General features: G+C 38.4%; 1 protein-coding gene across 2 annotated transcripts in view; it reads right to left on the bottom strand.

Moving 5' to 3' along the window:
* The window catches only part of LOC135476532 (titin-like), a 79,446-nt gene that overhangs the window by 42,075 nt on the left and 17,414 nt on the right, over window positions 1-19,957 (bottom strand). For both annotated transcript variants that reach the window (XM_064756579.1, XM_064756578.1), the window contains exons 2-4: window positions 13,250-14,086; window positions 12,279-12,354; window positions 10,315-10,511 (exon numbers count right to left, since the gene is read on the bottom strand). In XM_064756579.1, coding sequence (XP_064612649.1) covers window positions 10,315-10,511; window positions 12,279-12,354; window positions 13,250-14,086 — 1,110 coding nt within the window. The remainder of the gene's footprint in view (window positions 1-10,314; window positions 10,512-12,278; window positions 12,355-13,249; window positions 14,087-19,957) is intronic.

Here is a 19,957-nt window from a genome sequence, read left to right as displayed (position 1 = left end):
TTTCATTTAAAAATTTGGTAGAAAATATGGTGTTATGCAAACAAGACACAATGTTGCACACTTGGGAATGTTCACTACAACTGAATATTTGATAAAGTGTAACAAGATATCAACATGACTATAGATGTAACAAATTGCACCCTAACACCTCCTGCAGAATGTGTGTATTATTACTAAATTCATCATGAAATGTAGACAATGTGAAGAAACAAAGCTTACAAATGTAAAACAAAGCTAAAATATGAAGTAAGGTTCATCATACAGATAAACTGAGAACTATGCATAAAATACTTTCATTTATTTTTTGGGACTTTCATTTATTTTTTGGGACTTTCTTCAACAGTGTTGAATGGAATTCAATTTATGAGCCATACTGGTGGTATCTAGGAACTCTGACGTCATGTTACCTTTTTTTCTCATGTTCACCAGAAGGAAAGAATTTTTGAGAACATTATTTCAGTAATCATTCACAAATGGGTTAAAGGAGTTATTACAACATTCATTGTTGCTAATAGAATTGGAAAAACTTCCTGTAATGTCAGAGTTCCTAACGTGCCAAAACTCTGATAGCATATGGTTCATAAATCCCACCTCAGAACGGCTTTGAATAGCTTTAATTCTATTCTAAAAAATCAAAAAAAAAAAAAAAAAAACACATGAAAGTATATTTATCCATGGTTTTAAGCGGTCTATTAAATTACGCTTACTTTCGAGGTTTTTCCTTTAAAAAAAAAAACAAAGACGAACTTTTGCAAACTGGTAACACCTGTACCCAGAACAGAGCAATGCCTGTGTGAAATGTACCACTAAACATAAAATATTACCTGGTGTCCAGATTTGGTGACATGGAGCTCTTGGGTCAGATCTTACCCTCACACCCTACATAATACTGAAGAAGGGGACAAACACCCTCAATAAATCACTTCAGATTTTACAGGTCACTTGATGTCCTCCCATAGACTTTATATAAGAAAAATGTCAGACTGGGATTTATTAATTTCCTGATAAGAAATTGCCAGCTGAGAAATGGTGATAGTTAATACTACAGTTCGTTTAAATGACTGCGTATATACGTGTTTGTAGTCTCTGTAGTCGAGTGATCATTTTGACATATAGAGTACGCAAGTTCAACGCAGAATGTCTTTAGCTGATGAAAAATAGCTGTCACACAGATCTATACCATATCCCAGATTTGATCACTTTCAATAATACAGGAAAGCAATTAATAAACACTTTGGCTCAACATGGGAAAGTCTGCCAAGAACCTGCGGATAGTCCTGGGTTCCCACGGGCTCTGCTAGGTTCCCTCCCACCATAATGCTGGCCGCCAGCGAACAAGTGAAAATATTCTTGAGTGTGGTGTAAAACACGAATCAAATAAAATAAAATAAATGTCAGCAAAAGTGCTCCCCTGGAGCAAAAATGGGCCTACAGTTGATGCATGTCCTTGTTATGTTGTATCAATGCATCGTAGTTCAGCTTCACGATCAGGCTTAAGTGACAATCTACTGTAAAAATTAACACTTCTGGGACTTGAACTCTAAACTGCATTGCATGTTGTTGCTTTCTATGTTTGATGAAGTACACGTATTATGTAATATTTCTTGATTCTAGCAGTAATGTTGAATTTCTGCTTCAGCCATTACACTGAAAAAGACACTGTGCACAAAAGCTGCAAATGTCACAGTTCTAAACACTACCTCAGCCCATAAAGCATGCCTGCTTTTTAGTGCAGATACTGTAGTTCTTCACCCTTTTCCAATCTGAGGGTACCATTCTGCGCAGACTCATAAAACTATACTTTTTGTGAAGCCCTGAAATTGTAGTTTTATCTCAAAAATCCAATTATAAATGTGCATAAACTGCAGTGAAAATTCCTCTTTCACATGCAAAAAGGTTGAGGAATTAGAGTCGAACAATGCAGAACTTTTCTGTACATCGATCCAGGTAGGGACCAATCAGATGGGTATGTATACTTCTCAGGTATGTCTGCTTTCAAGACACATCTTTAAAAAAAACGTTACACAACAAATAATGATGTTTGCTTGCATAAATGAGATTTCCAAGATTTTAAACTAACACACATTCTCAACTTTTACGGTTCTATACAAGTAAAACCATAAAAGTATATAAAATCGAGAATATTCAATGTAGATGTAAAACTAAAATTTATAATCATTGCCTGAGAAATAAAAACTTACCTGGTTACTCAAGGCCTTTTTATTTTAGTGATCTGCACACAGCTAGTACAATAATGAGGTTTTTAACCACACCCTTAAAAAAAAGTCACTGAGTCATCAATGATCTAAAATTGTCTTCATTTTTTCTTTCAACTTAAATATAAAGGCTCTGCGTCGTTTTTAACACAGGAATATAACCGAATTTAACTACGTGTATAAAGTCATTCTTAATGTGCAAATCATAATATTCGGTGTAATAAAGTTGACGTACTTTGTCAAGCACTTTCATAGCCCCTATCATTGCACACATAAACACAGCAACAGTTGTATACAGCTGACTTGACACCTACCTGACAAAGTACAGCTGTACTACCAAAATTGAACAGACCTGTGTCTTCGTACCAAAACCATAAGCCTGCCTCGTGCTTCTTAATTAAACCAGTAGTTATTGAACAAAAATGTCTTCAAAAATTTAAACCGCAACTTGGCCCATTTTCCCCTCACCCGCCCTATATGTAGCTGAAATCTGAGCTCTTGCCATTACAGTTTTAAATAGCAACAGTGTATAGCAGTTTAAGAACTTACTAGTACACAGAAACTGGGGTGCGTCAAGCATGTTACACGCACAAACTAAACACCAACTTATCAACCTTATATATGGACAACACCATAAACATATGAGTGACCATTTTAAAGATAGTCCCCTCTTTGGCCAATGTGACATAATGCACCATTGGTAAGTACAAGCTACAGGTGTGTTCTTAAAGATACATTGTACCTGTGAACTCACCTGATGTTGACGAGAAACTCCTGGTAAGCCACAGGTACCGATCCTTCAGGTGTGACCTGACCATACAGGCCCCTACACCAGCTGACTAAGGCATACTTATATATACCCACATGTATACAGATATATACTTGCACCTATACCAGTAGCCCTACTCATGGGTTGCCACCCAGCTCATGTTAATGGTCTCTGTTTGTAAAGGACTCTGTTAGGCTCTCTCCCCCACAGGCATCCTAACAGTCAGACCAGGTCCAATAGCAAGCCCCACGGGGACAAGATGACTCCCAGCCCAATTTAAACACGCTGTAACAACCATGGGTATATTATTAGACCCCATGCTGGGAATTCACCCATATTTTCATGCCATACATGTAGTTATCCCCCCCACCTCCTCTACATTCACAAACGATAATACACGTTTAGTATGTTTTTATCCTACCACTTGCAGCCAACAAGTATATCCTAGCACATAAGCATATAAAACACCTTCATATTGCCAAGCTTTAATATGGCCATTTAATCCATCTACTGATGTAAAATATCTAAACTTACCATCAAAATTCTAAAAATATTTATACATCTAAATGTGTTCCTTTCGCGTTCACAAATATACGTTAAATAAACATGTCCAAAACAGCCTAAGTTCCAATAAAATGTTCCAAGATACATTTATTTATTTATTTGATTGGTGTTTTATGTCATACTCAAGAATATTTCACTTATACGACGGCGGCCAGCATTATTGTGGGAGGAAACCGAGCAGAGCCCGGGGGAAACCCACGACCTTCCACAGGTTGCTGGCAGATCTTCCCACTAGGATGCCAGCATTAGCTGGACTTGAACTTGACCACATACCAAAGATACATGTCTGTATACAAAAGCACAAACCTTTCAAAATTAACAACGCATCTCTATAATTCGAATAATGTGATGTTAACACAAACAAATGAATGAACGAACGCCGGAAACAGCATGGCTGCCATGACACAGACAGACGAATGTTTCACATTGAGTAAGAACAAAATATTTCAGCTGGTACACAGTCACTGTGAACCGCTTCAGAAAAACAGTCAAAAGAAACAATTACTATGAACTAGTCTGATTTAGCAACCACAATACATTAAGTGGATGTATATTGCAATAATCTGCTGTCAGTGGCGTTGGAAGCAGTACTGCCATAGCGTAGTACGGCCATGGTAAACCTGTATAATGATTTCAGTCAGGCATCTCCACCCGTCTAACATCGCAAAGCTCTCATGGCCAAGGCTGTCCCCAGACCCTCGCCTTTTGTGCTGGGATAATCGCCATGCCATCTTTAAATTGCTTCTGACAAAAACAACGCCTTGTGTATCAGTTTAACGAGGATACACATCATTAGTGACAAATGGATGATTACACTATATTTATTTATTTGTTTATTTGATTGGTATTTTACACCGAACTCAAGAATATTTCACTTATACGAAGGCGGCCAGCATTATAGTGGGAGGAAACCGGGCACAGCCCGGGCAAAACCTGCTACCATCCGCAAGTTGCTGGAAGACGATCCCACTTACGGCCAGAGAGGAAGCCAGCATGAGCTGGACTTGAACTCAGAGCGACCGCATTGGTGAGAGGCTCCTGGAATACACTATAGTTTCCATGTATTAACACTGACCATTAACTTGAGAAAAAGGACATTCAGCTAATCTTAATATTCCTGACCTTCTAATTAAATGGGTTAATTGTCCAAAATTGCTGTCTGGCAGGTCAATGACTTGAAGGTCTAATATCTAAAAAAATAATAATAATTAAAACAACTAATACAAGCTTACATTTTAATCAGCCTACAGGGAATTAATCATTTTTTTGTTCAACTAATGCTGGCCCTGATGAGAAAATAACCTATATACATGTAGGTGATCAAATGTACATATTTATCACACAAACAACGGAATAAATTATTGACGAAACTGACCTCACTATAATGATCGATAAAACCAAGTTTTCCACCAGGCAATGAGCAAGAAAAGTGATATACAACCAGGTACATGCATTCATAGGATGGACACACAAGGGTGGACACATACATAAAAGTGAACAGCCATTTTTCTGGCTATAAATCCATTTTCAACCCGAAAAATTGCATATTTACAGAAAAAAACCCTTCCAAAAAATTCCCCTTCTTAGATCAACAGAGACTCAGACAAAATAAGTACCCTCAATGACCTCTGATTTCGTTCACAAAAACACATTTTCAGAGGCCAATAAAAGTCACCAGATATTATTTTTGGTGCTGAAACTTACAAATTTTCCAGTAGAATATCATCCCATGTTCCTAGAAAACCTCAAAAACACCTTTCCAAAATCAACAGAACTCTCAGAATCAGGAAAAATGGGCAAGTCAGTCATGTAAGAAATTTATGATCATTTTTAGTTAATCACAGATGAAACTTAAAGATTTCAAGCTTACGTGCTGCTGTTCTTTCTACATCAGGTGAACAGGTGGACTTATTAACTTGTGGGAAAAAAAATAAAATATGATGTTCAATGATATTCTAGTTTATTTATTTATTTCATTGGTGTTTTACACCGTACTGAAGAATATTTCACTTATACGCTGGCAGTGGGTGGAAACCGGGCAGATGCCGGGGGAAACCCAGGGCCAAATTTTGATTCTGCAGAAGGTGAATGCACTTCACAGGTGATATCAAAAATCGCTAAAAACAAAAATGCTGTATTAACCAAGAGATTCACAACTTAACTCCCATGTTGCTGGAACTAAACACAATGAGCATTCCAGTACAGAGGCCTTTATCCTCTCTGCCAGTCAGGACTTTATTGACATTAGATCTTGTTTATTCAGACTTACACTATTTCATACAGGTCCCTGTCACACAGGCTAAATCACATAGACCTACATTTACAGGGTAGTTCATTAACACTGAATGGGTAGGGTTCTGTACAAGGCCACAGCTGACCCCGTCTCCTGTACCTATTATAACCCTATGGGTCACATGTTCTCTACTTATACCTGACGCTGTTTAAGATTTAACTGCAGAGTGGGCCCCTTTAACAACTCTGAGAGGGAGAGTGTCCTGCATTCTTGACTTTTCAGTCATGTATTTCACTTCAAGTTTGGTATGTGCTGGCTTTCTCTCCCGTCGTAAGTGGGAAGGTCTGACAGCAACCTGCGGATGGTTGTGTGTTTCTTGAGTACGGCGTAAAAGACCAATCAAATAAATAAATACATAGAAAAAAGTTTGGTATGTAAAAAAGCACTTTCAGAAGCACAAAAACATTACTTAAAGTGATGTTTTTTTATGCCAATGCTTTCCGATAAGCAATTCATTAAACTTCACAAACTTCATAAAAAAAAACAAACTATTTAGATGAACCTATAAAATCAATCAGAATCATGCAAAATGTGACACCTCAAAAATGCCAAACTTTACGTGAAATACAGCCAACAGAACAATAACTACCCCATTCCCAAGGGGCACATTCAAAACCATAAACAGCTCCTGGGCAGTATGTTTACTTCTGGGCATTCCGCAAGTCAAGCTGACATGCCCCACAAATTGTTATATTTGGACATTGACATAGTGTAGTGCTTAATATAAACACAATGCAGTAATGCGATATTACTTACACATATTTACAAAGCAGTAACAGGCCAGGACAGATATTTTAATTGAGGTTTTGTATGTGTTCAATAAACATATCGTCAAGTAGGTGGTAGATACTGTAAATACATAAAGTGTGTGGCTGCACAGTTTACCCCAGGCCTTTAATTTAAAGACTACGTGGGGCTCTGGGGTTGGGGGGTAATGGCAAATCAGTGTATTTTTTAAAGAAATTAAAATTTCCTTAAATGAATGTGAATGCACATTTACCGTACTTCACCGACAGATTAGCATTTGTGATAAATCAACACTGTTTCCTCGATTCTGACTGATTCACCTACCTTTGCAGGGCCAAAGGGTTTTTTGCACAGGCTTTTTTTTGCAAAGTTTGATTTATTTCTTTTAAGAAAAAATTAAACGTTGTCAATTTTTTGTATTTTTTAATTGTTGTCAATAAAAAGTATCATTTTCAGGCCTTTAAGTGCTTCTGGAAGTGCATGTTTACACACCAAACTTTAGGTGAAATACAGTAAGGTCATTAATATTTATTAATTTGACTGTTGTTCAATTCTATACACTGTATATACATACACTGGTACTTAAGAATTTTCCACTAAAATAACTCATTTTATATGGGTGGAAGAAAATGAAAGGCAAAAAGATAAACGGAAGATCTTTTGGCAAGTTCCTGAGTGAGTGAGTGAGTGAGTTCTTGGGGTTTAATATCGTACTCAACAATTTTTCAGTCATATGAGGAGGAAGGAATCCTTAATATGTATGTAATGTACCGCCTTGTTTCTGGACACATTTCCACCGCTCTTTTATCTAGTGCTGCTTCACTGAGATGCCTTACCGAAGGCAAGTAAGCTGCCCCGCCCGAGCCATTATACTGATATGGGTCAACTAGTCGTGGCACTATCCTTTTCATGCTAAACGCCAAGCGTGGCAGCTGCAACTTCCTCTTTTAAAGTCTTAGGTGTGACTTGACTCAGGATTGCCCCTGGATCTACCGCTCCTGAAGAGGACGTTCTACCAACTGTGCTAGCGGGGCCGGTGGCAAGTTCCTGAGCATGAGGTGCAGACTTGCATGCCATGCTGATGCGGTCTTCAATACTCAGAATGCAGACTGAACCACTTAATCTCACCTACGTCCCCTAAAGGGGATACAGAATTGATAATGATTGGTTGGCACTGGAGACAGGGTTTCCTCAGCGAACTCTTGCAGCTTGAATAAATGTACCATATCTAAAATGAAGCTTAGGCAAGGTATAGCCTGGACTTGCCTATCTCTCTCACATCAGCCAATCAGAATTGATTCTATATCCCTTTAATAATAAGCACTGGGAGTCCTAGAATTGGAACTTGTATCACTAGTGCAAGAATGCAAAAACTCAATCTCAACAACTTTTATATTGTGCATGTTAATAAAACAGCATTATCATGATTACATGTATATATTTTCTACACATAAGATCTTCTGCATTAGTCATGTGTCACAGTGAAACATTTAGCTGAGCAGGAAACTAAAAAGCCATTTAAATAAATAAACAAGCCAGTAATTAACCCCATTTTCTGATAATCCATTTGTGTCAGGATGTGTACAACCATGAAAGATGATTATGCAGACTCGGTAATGAGATACTGCCACATCTCACATACCTCCAGCTCTTCTTTCCGCGGCTTGCCAGGCACAGACCTCAATTAACTTAACGAATTATGTGACCTTTAGCCGGCCAGGTAACACAAAGGTGTAACAACCCCACCTGACTTAAGGAGGTGAAGTGTGAGCGCTTATAGGGCAGGTATAGGGTTAGCAGCAGGAGTACAAATGAAAATAACACTTGTAGGTCTTGTTTTAAAGACTTACTCAAATTTTCCAAAAGGTACCCCTAAAACCTCAACCTTTTGGTATATAAAAATGCAGTTTTTAGAGCAATTTTTGCGCATTTTAAATTTGATTTTGGAGCCAAAACTACACTTGTTGGATCTGGGCAATTCAAGGATTTCACAAACACTAAAATTTTATCAGTCAACACAGGATAGTGCGTTTAGAATATGCTTGAATAAACACCTTGCAAACATGTGACAAGGTTGAAGAATAACTGCATAAATAACATGTATAAAGTGACACTGGATAAGAACGTCTCAAAGCAGCTTTTAAAGCCTTTAATACATATATATGTATGATAGAAGGAATATATGAATGAATAGGAAATAAAATCTGGGCTGAGACCCCCGAAAGTTTACAAAGCTCAAGACGTCTGTTATTACAGGCAGTTTGTCGTATACACTGCAAGCTAGTTTCATGGTTCAGAAGTAGACAGAACATTGCACAAGTTTAATATATTGCAGTAATGAATACATTTTATCCCTCATTTTCAATCTTTGCCAGGTAATACTAGGAGTGTCAGAACAATACCTTATGACCTATGTAGGAGCAAATATAACCAAAACAGAACTAAAACTACAAAAATTAGCCCCAAAAATTACACATTTGTTTTGTGACTCTCAAGCAAACTTTGCAACCTTTCAAATTTGTTTTCTTAAATTTTTTTTTATTTTATTTTTTTGGGGGTGGGGGGAGGGGGAGGGGGGATTCAAAACTTGAAAAAGTATCACTTAACATGCTTTAGGTACAAACCTTCATGTGGAAATTAATGGAGGCTATCTTCCTACGGTAGTTATTACAGTTCCATTTTGAATTTATGTATTTGATTGGTGTTTATTGCCATGCCCAAGCATTTTTCACAGATATGCAATTTTTTAATTACTCGTACGACAGATCTTCTGAGAATGGGAATTCCATAAACAGGACGGGATGTTTCCTCGGAATTCACCTACTTGATTAACACATGCCTTAATACAGAGCAAATAGATTATGTCCTATTTTTACTGCATCTGACCCAGGTTTATGGCTGGAATAGACTGGCGGAGTAATGGAGTCATACTGAATCAAAGCCAATTTATTCACATCTTTGTAGAAATGCAGCTTTGGTTAAAGCTAAAAACAACACTAATATGAATGATATGTCAGATGAAAGACCATTAAACACTGTCCACAAAACTAGACGGACTAATTTTTTTTTTTTGTTGTTCAGATCTTTTTCAACCCAATAAAATACATCTGAATCTCTGTATTCTACAATGGTCTTTCCTGACCACATTCCTGGGACTAGTGACATCACATCACATCAGATTTTTGTCACTTAACCCACATACTACTTAATTTCATAATTCTACACTTATTTATTTGATTGGTGTTTTACGCTGTACTCAAGAATATTTCACTTATACGACGGCAGCCATGGTGGGAGGGAACTGGGCAGAGCCCAGGGGAAACCCACGACCATCTGCAGGTTGCTGAAAGACCTTCCCACGTACGGCCGGAGAGGAAGCCAGCATGAGCTGGACTTGATCTCACAGTCACCGCATTGGTGGTCATTGCATGCATTTGCATAATGGACCTTAAAACAAACTATTTCAAGCCAAAAAATATGGATATGACCTCACTGATACCATCTGGGTCACCACTGACCACCATAGAATCTGAGGTTTTAAAACCATTTTACTCAATCGGTTGTATAAACACTAAAAAAAAATAAATCGGACTATTTTCCTAAACAGTTTCCTTACTGGTCTTTCATCTCATGTTTACTTCGCTGTAGTGTTTTCTTTGCCTTTATGAAATAGGCCCAACGATCAAGAAAATTACAGTGCTTCTCTGAATACTCTGGCCAGTTACCTTGGTTTCCTGTTCTTCTGGGTACATGACGTGGGGCGACACAAATAAGTTCTCATTCTCATCTGGACCGATGATGTCCACGTCTCTGGGAGTGGATGTGTACACGGGAACCAGATGTTCTGTATCCGTGGACAACGCCAGCCTTGCCATGGAAACCACCGTTGGGACATTCACTGAAGAGCTGTTGTCATCAGAAACTGGAAAAGAAAGAAGATATCATTTTGCCTTGAAGGATACACGAAAAAGGTACATGTAATATAAAACAAACACCATGGTTTCAAGGAAAGCAATGACAGAGATCAAAAAAACAAATAGGCACATATTCAGAAATGAAGTCATCAATGAACATACTGGGAACATAAAACTGCATATACATGCAGTAATTAATTGTCTAAACTATTGAGACAATTTAGTCTAAACTATTGAGACAATTTAGTCTAAATGAAAAGGGACAATGTAGTCCAATCTGAAAGAGACAATATAGTCTAAACTAAGAGAGACAATATAATCTAAACTAAAAGAGACAATGTAGTGTAATCTGAAAAAGACAATTTAGCCTAAACTAAAAGAGTCAATGTAGTCTAATGTGAAAGAGACAATTTAGTCTAAACTAAAAGAGACAATTTTACATAATATACATGTATATAAAAAAAAAAGAAGTAAGCAACCCAATAACAACATACAAAAAGCTTAAAATCTGCCGAATATGTTACAATTTTTCTCCAGCAACATAAATACTAGTAGCGGTACATGTGCTTTCTACATGAACGTGTTAAGATGACCAGAGTGTGGAAAAAAGAATGTGAAGATATACGAAGCATTACACACCAAGTGGAAGGCATGACCTAGAGAAAAGAGATTCTCTCACACTTTGTCAAATAAAGACATCAAAGAGGCTTGCCACACCATGAAGTTACTTGCCAAAGATGTGCTAAGCCATAATCATTCATTCATTCATGAAGCGACTATTACCGTGGTGATAGCAGTTTTATCACGTCAGTACAACAAACTGGACTTGTCAGTTTACACAAGCATTATACCCATGGTACTTCCTGACACATGATGGTACAACCCTGGTGGAAACTAAACCCTAGCTTTACAAGTTATTCCTTTGAAGAGTTCCGGTTCTAAATCATCTGTTGTTGTTTTTCCACATCTGCTTCAAGAAAATCATGAGTATTGTTTGTTTGTTTATTTATTTATTTATTTATTTGATTGGCCATTTACGCCATGCTCTAAAATACTTCAGTTATACGACACTGGCCAGCATTATAGTGGGAGGAAATCGGGCACTGAAGAAACACATGACTATCCGCAGGTTGCTGAAGGCCCTCCCATGTATGCCCAGCGAGGAAGGCAGCCTGAGCTGGACTTGAACTCAAGATGCACCTGGGCCATTGTGCTGCACCAACACCCTAGCCACTAGACCCTGGAGGCACCTCAAGAATACTGAATTGCACCAGTTCAAAGTGGATTTGTGATTTACACCGGACACAACACCAGCTTGCAGATGCACCATCACATTAATTTGTTACATTAATAATACCCTTGGCCTTTTTTTTTTTTAATTGGCATAATTCATTTATTTATTTATTTGATTGGTGTTTTACGCCGGACTCAAGAATATTTCACTTATGTGACGGCGGCCAGCATTATGGTGGGAGGGACTGAGCAGAGCCCGGGGGAAACCCACGACCATCCACAGGTTGCTGCCAGACCTTCCTACTTACAATTGGCATTAACTGACATACATGAACAATTTACTAAGTCACGGTATACACAGACACCAGTATCAAATCAGAACAGACTATCCCCTTGAGATTTCACACCAGTAGCCAATCAGAACAGACTATCCCCTTGAGATTTCACACCAGTAGCCAATCAGAACAGACTATCCCCTTGAGATTTCACACCAGTAGCCAATCAGAACAGACTATCCCCTTGAGATTTCACACTAAACTCACCTTTTTGGTTTTCTCTCACATGTCGAAGAGCAGAGCGAATTTTACGTCTCTCTGGAAAATCTGTACACTTCTTCAGCTTAAAATGAAAAAAAAAATTAAAAACTGTCATAATTAAAGGGATCCTCCAAAAAAAGTGCCCTTTTCTATGTTCTTATTTGGTTTCTGATTGACTTTTTCCTTCATTTTTTTGTCCATGTTGATTTTTTGAAAATGCCTACAGTACCTTCTGCATTCTCAGAATAAAAAAAAATGACAATCAATTATTTTTCTGACAGGGTCAGATTACACCCAAAAGAAGAATTATTTAAAGTTGGCCCACACTTTAAATCTAAATGTAATCATATTCAAACCTGCAGATGGTCGTGGGTTTCCCCCCGAGCTCAGCCCAGTTTCCTCCCACCATAATGCAGGCCGCCGTCGTATAAGTGAAACATTCTTGAGTACGGCATACAACACCAATCAAATAAATAAACAAATAAATGATCATATTCAAAATCATCTTCATGTTGATTAACTTACAGCAAGATATTGTGCAAACAAAAGTCATGACTGTCGGCATGTTTTATAAAAGCACTGCTCAAATGAATCATATCTATGTATTTATTTCACAAGTGTTTTATGCCAACAAGCCAGGAAAGCAAACTGAAGCAATTTGTTCCGCAATATTCAAAAATGGCATTTTATTTTGTTTCGTTGTTTGCCTAAATTTACACAATTATGCAGGTCAGAAGGAAAACTTACCAAATCCAAAAGCGAACTGAAGCAATTTGTTCCGCAATATTCAAAAATGACATTTTATTTTGTTTCGTTGTTTGCCTAAATTTACACAATTATGCAGGTCAGAAGGAAAACTCACCAAATCCAAAAGCGAACTGAAGCAATTTGTTCAGCAATATTCAAAAATGACATTTTGTTTTGTTTCGTTGTTTGCTTAAATTTACACAATCATGCAGATCAGAAGGAAAACTCACCAAATCCACTAAGACATCTTCTTCAAAATCTTTGTACTTGTTGTTGTTGTTGCAGTCATCCAATGAAAAGTGCCCGTCAGAAATGCCTGTTAGCAGAGCAGTCTGAACTGAGTGACGTCTGTAGCCTGGAATCTCCAATTGCGACCTCAATGTGTTGGGATTAGATTCTGTGGCCTGAATTTCAAAGCTGGCTCGGCGATTTGAAGTATTAAACATCATTATGGATTTGTTGCCAGACTTCTGGAAAGCTGGTATTTGGTAAGTTGAAGACTCTGAGTTACTACTCTCCGATTCCTTATATCCAGCATTGCTGCTGTTTTCTTGACTTGAACAAATCATTTCTGAACTATTTGGGGAATAACTGTTTTGTTTGTCGATCACCAATTTATTTTGAGACGGCAGGGAAATGTCAAAGCTGACTATCCCAGAATCACCACTTGACGTAGATCCGGAGTTTGCTGAGTTGTGCTTCTCTGCAGGGGGGATAATTCTTAGTGCCTGTCCAGCAGGGAATGGCCTCGTGGTAGTGTAAAAAGAACTGGTCAACAACTTTTTGGGAGCATTTTCAATCTCAGTATAAGCGCCTGAATATACAGAAGGACTAGTGGGTGACCTTGACCTTTGTGTTGACCTTGACACATAATCTGCTGAATTCACACTCTCATTGTTGTTGTGTGAATTGCTAAGCATTTTCAGTGTCATGGAAGGCGGGGGCGCAGCTAGAAATATTGAGGTTGTAAACTTGCTGATGAGCTGACTGTCACTTTCGCTGTCCTGGCTGTCCCAAAATCCCCCACTCTGCCCATACTGGGCACTGATGTCGGTATACTTGTTCACCTGTTCACAACAAAAATATTTTTGTTTTACATTACATCCATGTAATTATGTTATTTTTTCTTAAATGACAACACTAACAGAACTTTACCACATTCTAGTGGAAGAATCTGAAAGCATATAGTTGAAAATGACGTAAAAGTAAACAAACAAGCAGGGAATCTTCTATCTATGAGGACGTAAGAATTACAGCTGATGCCTGTCACTGCAGAACAAGTTACAACACACACCATGTGAGTTTATGTGTTTGGTCATGCTGGTAGTCACCATAATCCATGTACCCACATGGAGGCCATCATACTTCAGCAGTGGGTTTTGCTATTTACAAACCGTTCATGAAACCAGATCCATCGTAATTTCCCCACACCCATCACATGACACATACCCCTCAAGAGGAGAAATTCCTAAAACTACCGTACCACTCTTGAGACTCTAGATTCAAATGCAGACTTTTATGCCAAAATCCTAATGAAGTCCCCAAGAAGTACAAATATACAGGAGACTATATATAAGGCTGAAATGAAACAAAGAATACGAGAAAACCAGGGCAAGTAGCAGTTGTTAGGAAATAACACATGTAGTACCTGTGAAAAACAAGTGCAAAACCACAATATTGTAGCTGTGCAAGTTGGAACCACATGTAAAAAGCAACCGACTATAAATTCACGAACATGTTACATAAAGGACAGTAATAAAGTTCTCAGCCTGGTAAACACATTATATAGCCAAATTTCACTGCATAAAATAGGTTTATGTCAATTGTTTACTCCAGTTATCATTTGAGTAGCGTAGTCAGTCACTCAGGTACAGTACTGCCCGACATCAACAATATACTCTACGCCTATCATCCGCCCATCCTATGCTCATCATGATCGGATGAGGGGTGGATTCTATGCGGAAGATATGGCTTAGATGGGCGGCCCATGCGAGGATGTTGGCACCATCCTGATCGGATTTTACACGGATCTTAATCGACCAGTACGTGTAGTCTCGTTTAGACCGTTTTATGGCACTTTAGCATTTGCCTACACCATAGCTATAAACACGACGTATCTTCAGTTTGTTTACCTGGTAAGGCAGGCATGGTGAGTACAAGTGAATTGTCTACAATGCGCCTAACTCTCACTGATTCAAACCAGTAAATAGATTAGCTAACCCAATGCATGACTTCCGAATTTTGCTTTCCCGTTTCTCGACGAAATTTATTAGTGTCAGTGGAAATGTAAAATCGTAACCACCTGACCCAAATGTAAAATCCGGACAACTGGAGATGATATAAGTTCTTGCCAAAAGCTGTACTTATACTATAAATTGGTCATTCATGGCTCTTAAACTCGATCTGCCTATTATCATGATCATGTGCAAATTGGTAACCACATCAGGAAGTAGACCGATTGTGAATATTTCTTTTTATTCTGAGAGAACAAGGTTGGTGCTGAACAATACGGTGCATGTCGTAAAACCCTACGCCCATCATACACGGATCCTATGCCCATCATACACGGATCCTACGCCCATCCTACACATATCATACGCCCATCATACACGGATTAAACGCCCATCATACACAGATCAAAGGCCCATCATACACGGATCAAAGGCCCATCATACACGGATCAAAGGCCCATCATACACGGATCCTACGCCCATCATACATGGATCAAACGCCCATCATACACGGATCAAAGGCCCATCATACACGGATCAAAGGCCCATCATACACAGATCAAAGGCCCATCATACACGGATCAAAGGCCCATCATACACGGATCAAACGCCCATCATACACGGATCTTATGCCCATCATACACGGATCCTACGCCCATCATACATACATCAAATGCCCATCATACACGGATCCTACGCCCATCATACAGGGATCTTATGCCCATCATACACGGATCCTATGTCCATCATACATGGATAAAACGCCCATCATACATGGATCAAACGCCTATCATACAGGGATCTTATGCCCATCATACATGGATAAAACGCCCATCATACACGGATCAAACGTCTGTCCTACTCCCATCCTACGTGGATAGTGCATCCATCTTGGCTGTATGATCGGCGTATGGCGTGAACATCTTGCTGTGATATTATGTCCTTCCTACGCTGATGTTTTGACCCACATCCGGGTCAGATATACCGTTAGGATTAAGCAGTACTGTACATGAATACTGTTAGTGACTATGGTTTAACACGGGGAAAGCACTCGTACCAGTACTGTCCTCGAGGAAGACTCAGCTCATACTCTCTCCATTACGTACAGGACATCTCATAAGAAGTCAATATGGTCTTGCACTGGTTATAAGTGACCATAAATCGCTAAGTCTAAAGACAGGGTGCCAAAAATTAAGCAGAGCAACCGAACATGCCACAGACACACAGAGTGAAAAAGGGCTGTTGGTCACATCTCAAAAACTTTAACCAGTTAGTTTAGAAACCAAGAACAAAAAAGTGTCACCCAGCTATTCCACAAAGCCAGTTTTGGTACTGGGTACTACAAACATTAAAATGTGAATCAAGTGCCCAATTACACACATTAACAATGTAAGTTAAAATGTTGAGCCCTTAACAAACAGTAACCTTACCTCACCTGGCGCATAAATTAATTACCTGTGTAACATACTGAGCTTTAAATTTTTGACTTGTCAAACATGGTTTTGTTGTATTGGCTCAGGGTACTAGAATTACAGGTACTAGAAAGACGAGTTAGACAATGATTCTGGGTACAGTACCATTAATGTACAACCAATGTATGAACTTACCAACACAGCCAGGTATTTTTGCCATTAGCTCCCTTATACATTTACATGCCACATTCAGTACCTTGTAAGACCAGTTAAATGGACTTAATCAGTGCCTCAATTACACAGTAAATACACTGTAGCACAACCACCACAAACCCCTCCCACCCCCACCCCCCCTCCCCCACACCCAGCTGCCAGTTAAATAAATAAATCTTTAAGAAGCCACTGTTACAAGCTTATGCATTGCGTTAATCCATCTATTATCCCCTTGGCACTGAGCCCATTGGTACAGTATCACATTTATAGATCAGTTCTCAATGGATCTATTAAGAGCTTTTTTCTTACTACAAAGGAGGAATTACACATTTCCTAATAGCCCCGCAAAAAACTAATTATTGAAATTACAAAAGATTATATTTGTGCTTTCCCAACACTGATTGGCACATTCATAATAAGGCAATCTAAGTTTATAAATAGGCATTAAAGCCTGATTGACAAAGTATTTAAAATGACCCTTCTCCCTTTAACTATGGGTTATAGGACACTTGCCTATTTAGGTGGTGGGGGGAGGGTGTGTGTGTGAGGGGGGGGGGGGGGGGTACAGTCTGGTTTCAAGGAGGGGGTGAACTTACAGAACACAATCAAAATAAACACAACAATTTATAACAAATTTACAACAAACTTTTCCTATCAACCTTGACTGAGTCAAGTTACTCAACAAGGTACTTTTATGGCTATTTCATACAAATACAGATAAATCTGTAACATACACATGGGCAACCCTGAAGAATTGCTGAAGACATACATGTAGGTAAGACGTTTACTTCCTTTTCACAAAACAAAGCCATGCATAGCCAACGGGTCACTTGTGGTATTGCCAAATTTAAGGGGGGAAAAAAAACTGAATCCAGTTGAAGAAAATTACTACGTTTTTTTCTTCAACTACATCTCCAGGCACTGTTTATAGCTACCCATTACATCGGCATATGTTTTGTGATGTCTTGAGCTCTGTTATTATCACCACTAGGCTTAGTAGTCTTTTTGTCATCCTGCCTAGCCCAGTCTGATGATAAACACATGTTAGATAACACTGTACAGTGCTTCATGCATCCATGAGAGTTCAACTAGGATATATGCAAATCAGGTCAACATGCAAATCAGGTCAACACGCAACCACTGATAATGTCCAGAATGTAGGATTTATACATGTACAAAATTGTTTGTAAAAATTTTCCCCAAACCAAAGAATCAATCTGGAATATCTGGTCACAAAACCATGTTAGTTAAACTCTGATGCTGGGATATATTTTCACAAAATAAACAACCCTTCCACTTCCACAGGAGATACATGTACATCTATGTGCATATATGTACACATAGTTCTATGCTGAATTTCTACATTCTTCCGTCTAACTGCATTTGGATTTTCACTCTTCCACACATTTTCTTGTATGGACCTTTTCTGATATTGCAAATATTTTCACTCCAGCATTTTCTACTCATAACTTTCTGTTCTGGTTCGTCATTTCTTTTTCAGGGATTTCTTCTATTCTTTCTGACCGGTCCAGATAGCACAGTTGGTAGAGCGTCCGCTTCTGGACTGGTAGATCCAGGATCAATCCTTGATCGAGTCACACCTAAGACTTTAAAAGAGGAAGTTGTAACTTCCTCACTTGGCGTTCAGCATGAAGGGGATAGTGCAACGACTGGTTAACCCGTATCAGTATAATGGCTCGGGCGGGGCGGCTTACTTGCCTTCAGTAAGTCGTCTCAGTGAAGCAGCACTAAATAAAAGAGCGGTGGAAATCCGTCCTGCAACAATGAGGCACACTACATACACCTTAAGGATTCCTTCGTCCTCATATGACTGAAAAATTGTTGACTATGATGTTAAACCCCAAGCACTCACTCACTCACTCTATTCTTTCAATAAGATTTTCTTCTCGCCGCCGAAGACATAAAATCTCTTAGGCTCAAGATTCCTTTCCATCCATGTATTTAATACACTTAAATCTTAAAATGAAAGAAATGAAACCATATAATGTGTTATAAGAAAAGTTGATCAACTCAGAAGTCCCAAATACATATCAAAAATTAACAAGAGAAACTATTCTAACATTATATTAGAATATTCATGAATACTGTATTTCACGTAAAGTTTGGTATATAAAGATTAAGTTTTTCTCACAAGAAAATAATCACACTTCTCAAAAAAACTCTTTAATTGCCCTATATTTAAAGGTGGATGAATAAGTCAGAATCACATAAAACGTGTTAAATGAAAAATGTTAAACTTCAGGTGAAAATACACCACCTATTTGTAGAACATTTTAATAACAATCTGTTGGAATGAATGGCCAGAAAATATGACGTACATGTAGTACAATGTACATATAATCCTAAATACACAAGCTGAAATGTCTTCAATAATGTAAATACCAACTGACTGTAAGCGCATTCCTTTAACCAAAATGTTCCCTAGAGGGTCTGTCCCTCTGGAGCCTCTGTAATGGCAAAACCTGCTCAAGCATGGTGTATCCATTTCTAAACCCCATTAGGAGCTTTTGTCAGCTAGAAGTGCTGGACATGAATGCCAATTCATGAGTTGTCCCCTTAAATGAGACTGTTTATTCTGGGAGTGTTAAGTTCCAGTCTGAAAATTACCACAGCTGACTTCATTAACTCTATGTCGTTATGACTGCATGCGTAAATCTATCACCTGTACAAAAGCACTTAGCAGGTGATCAAGTTCAAACGTTTCTTACACCAGCATGACAAAGTAAATTCATAGCAGTAGCGCTATACAGTTTCCAGCACAATGATTATATTACTTGTAGTCAGCTTATAAAAGGTTTTAAAAGCTAGACGTAGTAATACAAAATGGCTTTGTCGTTAAAATTTTTTGGCTATGATTTTTTAAACTTCTGTTTCAAAATTCAGAAAATGTGCAGAGCCGAAATCTTTGAGGCTATGTGTATGTCAAAATTTGACTAAGCTGGTTAAATTGTAGTTCCTGGGATAATAAAACCACATACTTTTGGTGCATTAACGACAAACTTTTCTATGTCAAGTGTGATGCAGAGATATGTGTATGTACAGGGACAAATGGTGGATAAAT

Source organism: Liolophura sinensis, chromosome 10 (genome assembly GCF_032854445.1).
Source record: "Liolophura sinensis isolate JHLJ2023 chromosome 10, CUHK_Ljap_v2, whole genome shotgun sequence".
NCBI lineage: Eukaryota > Metazoa > Mollusca > Polyplacophora > Chitonida > Chitonidae > Liolophura > Liolophura sinensis.
The sequence above is the reverse complement of the archived record's forward strand: the minus strand, read 5'-3'. Positions and strand labels throughout refer to the sequence as shown.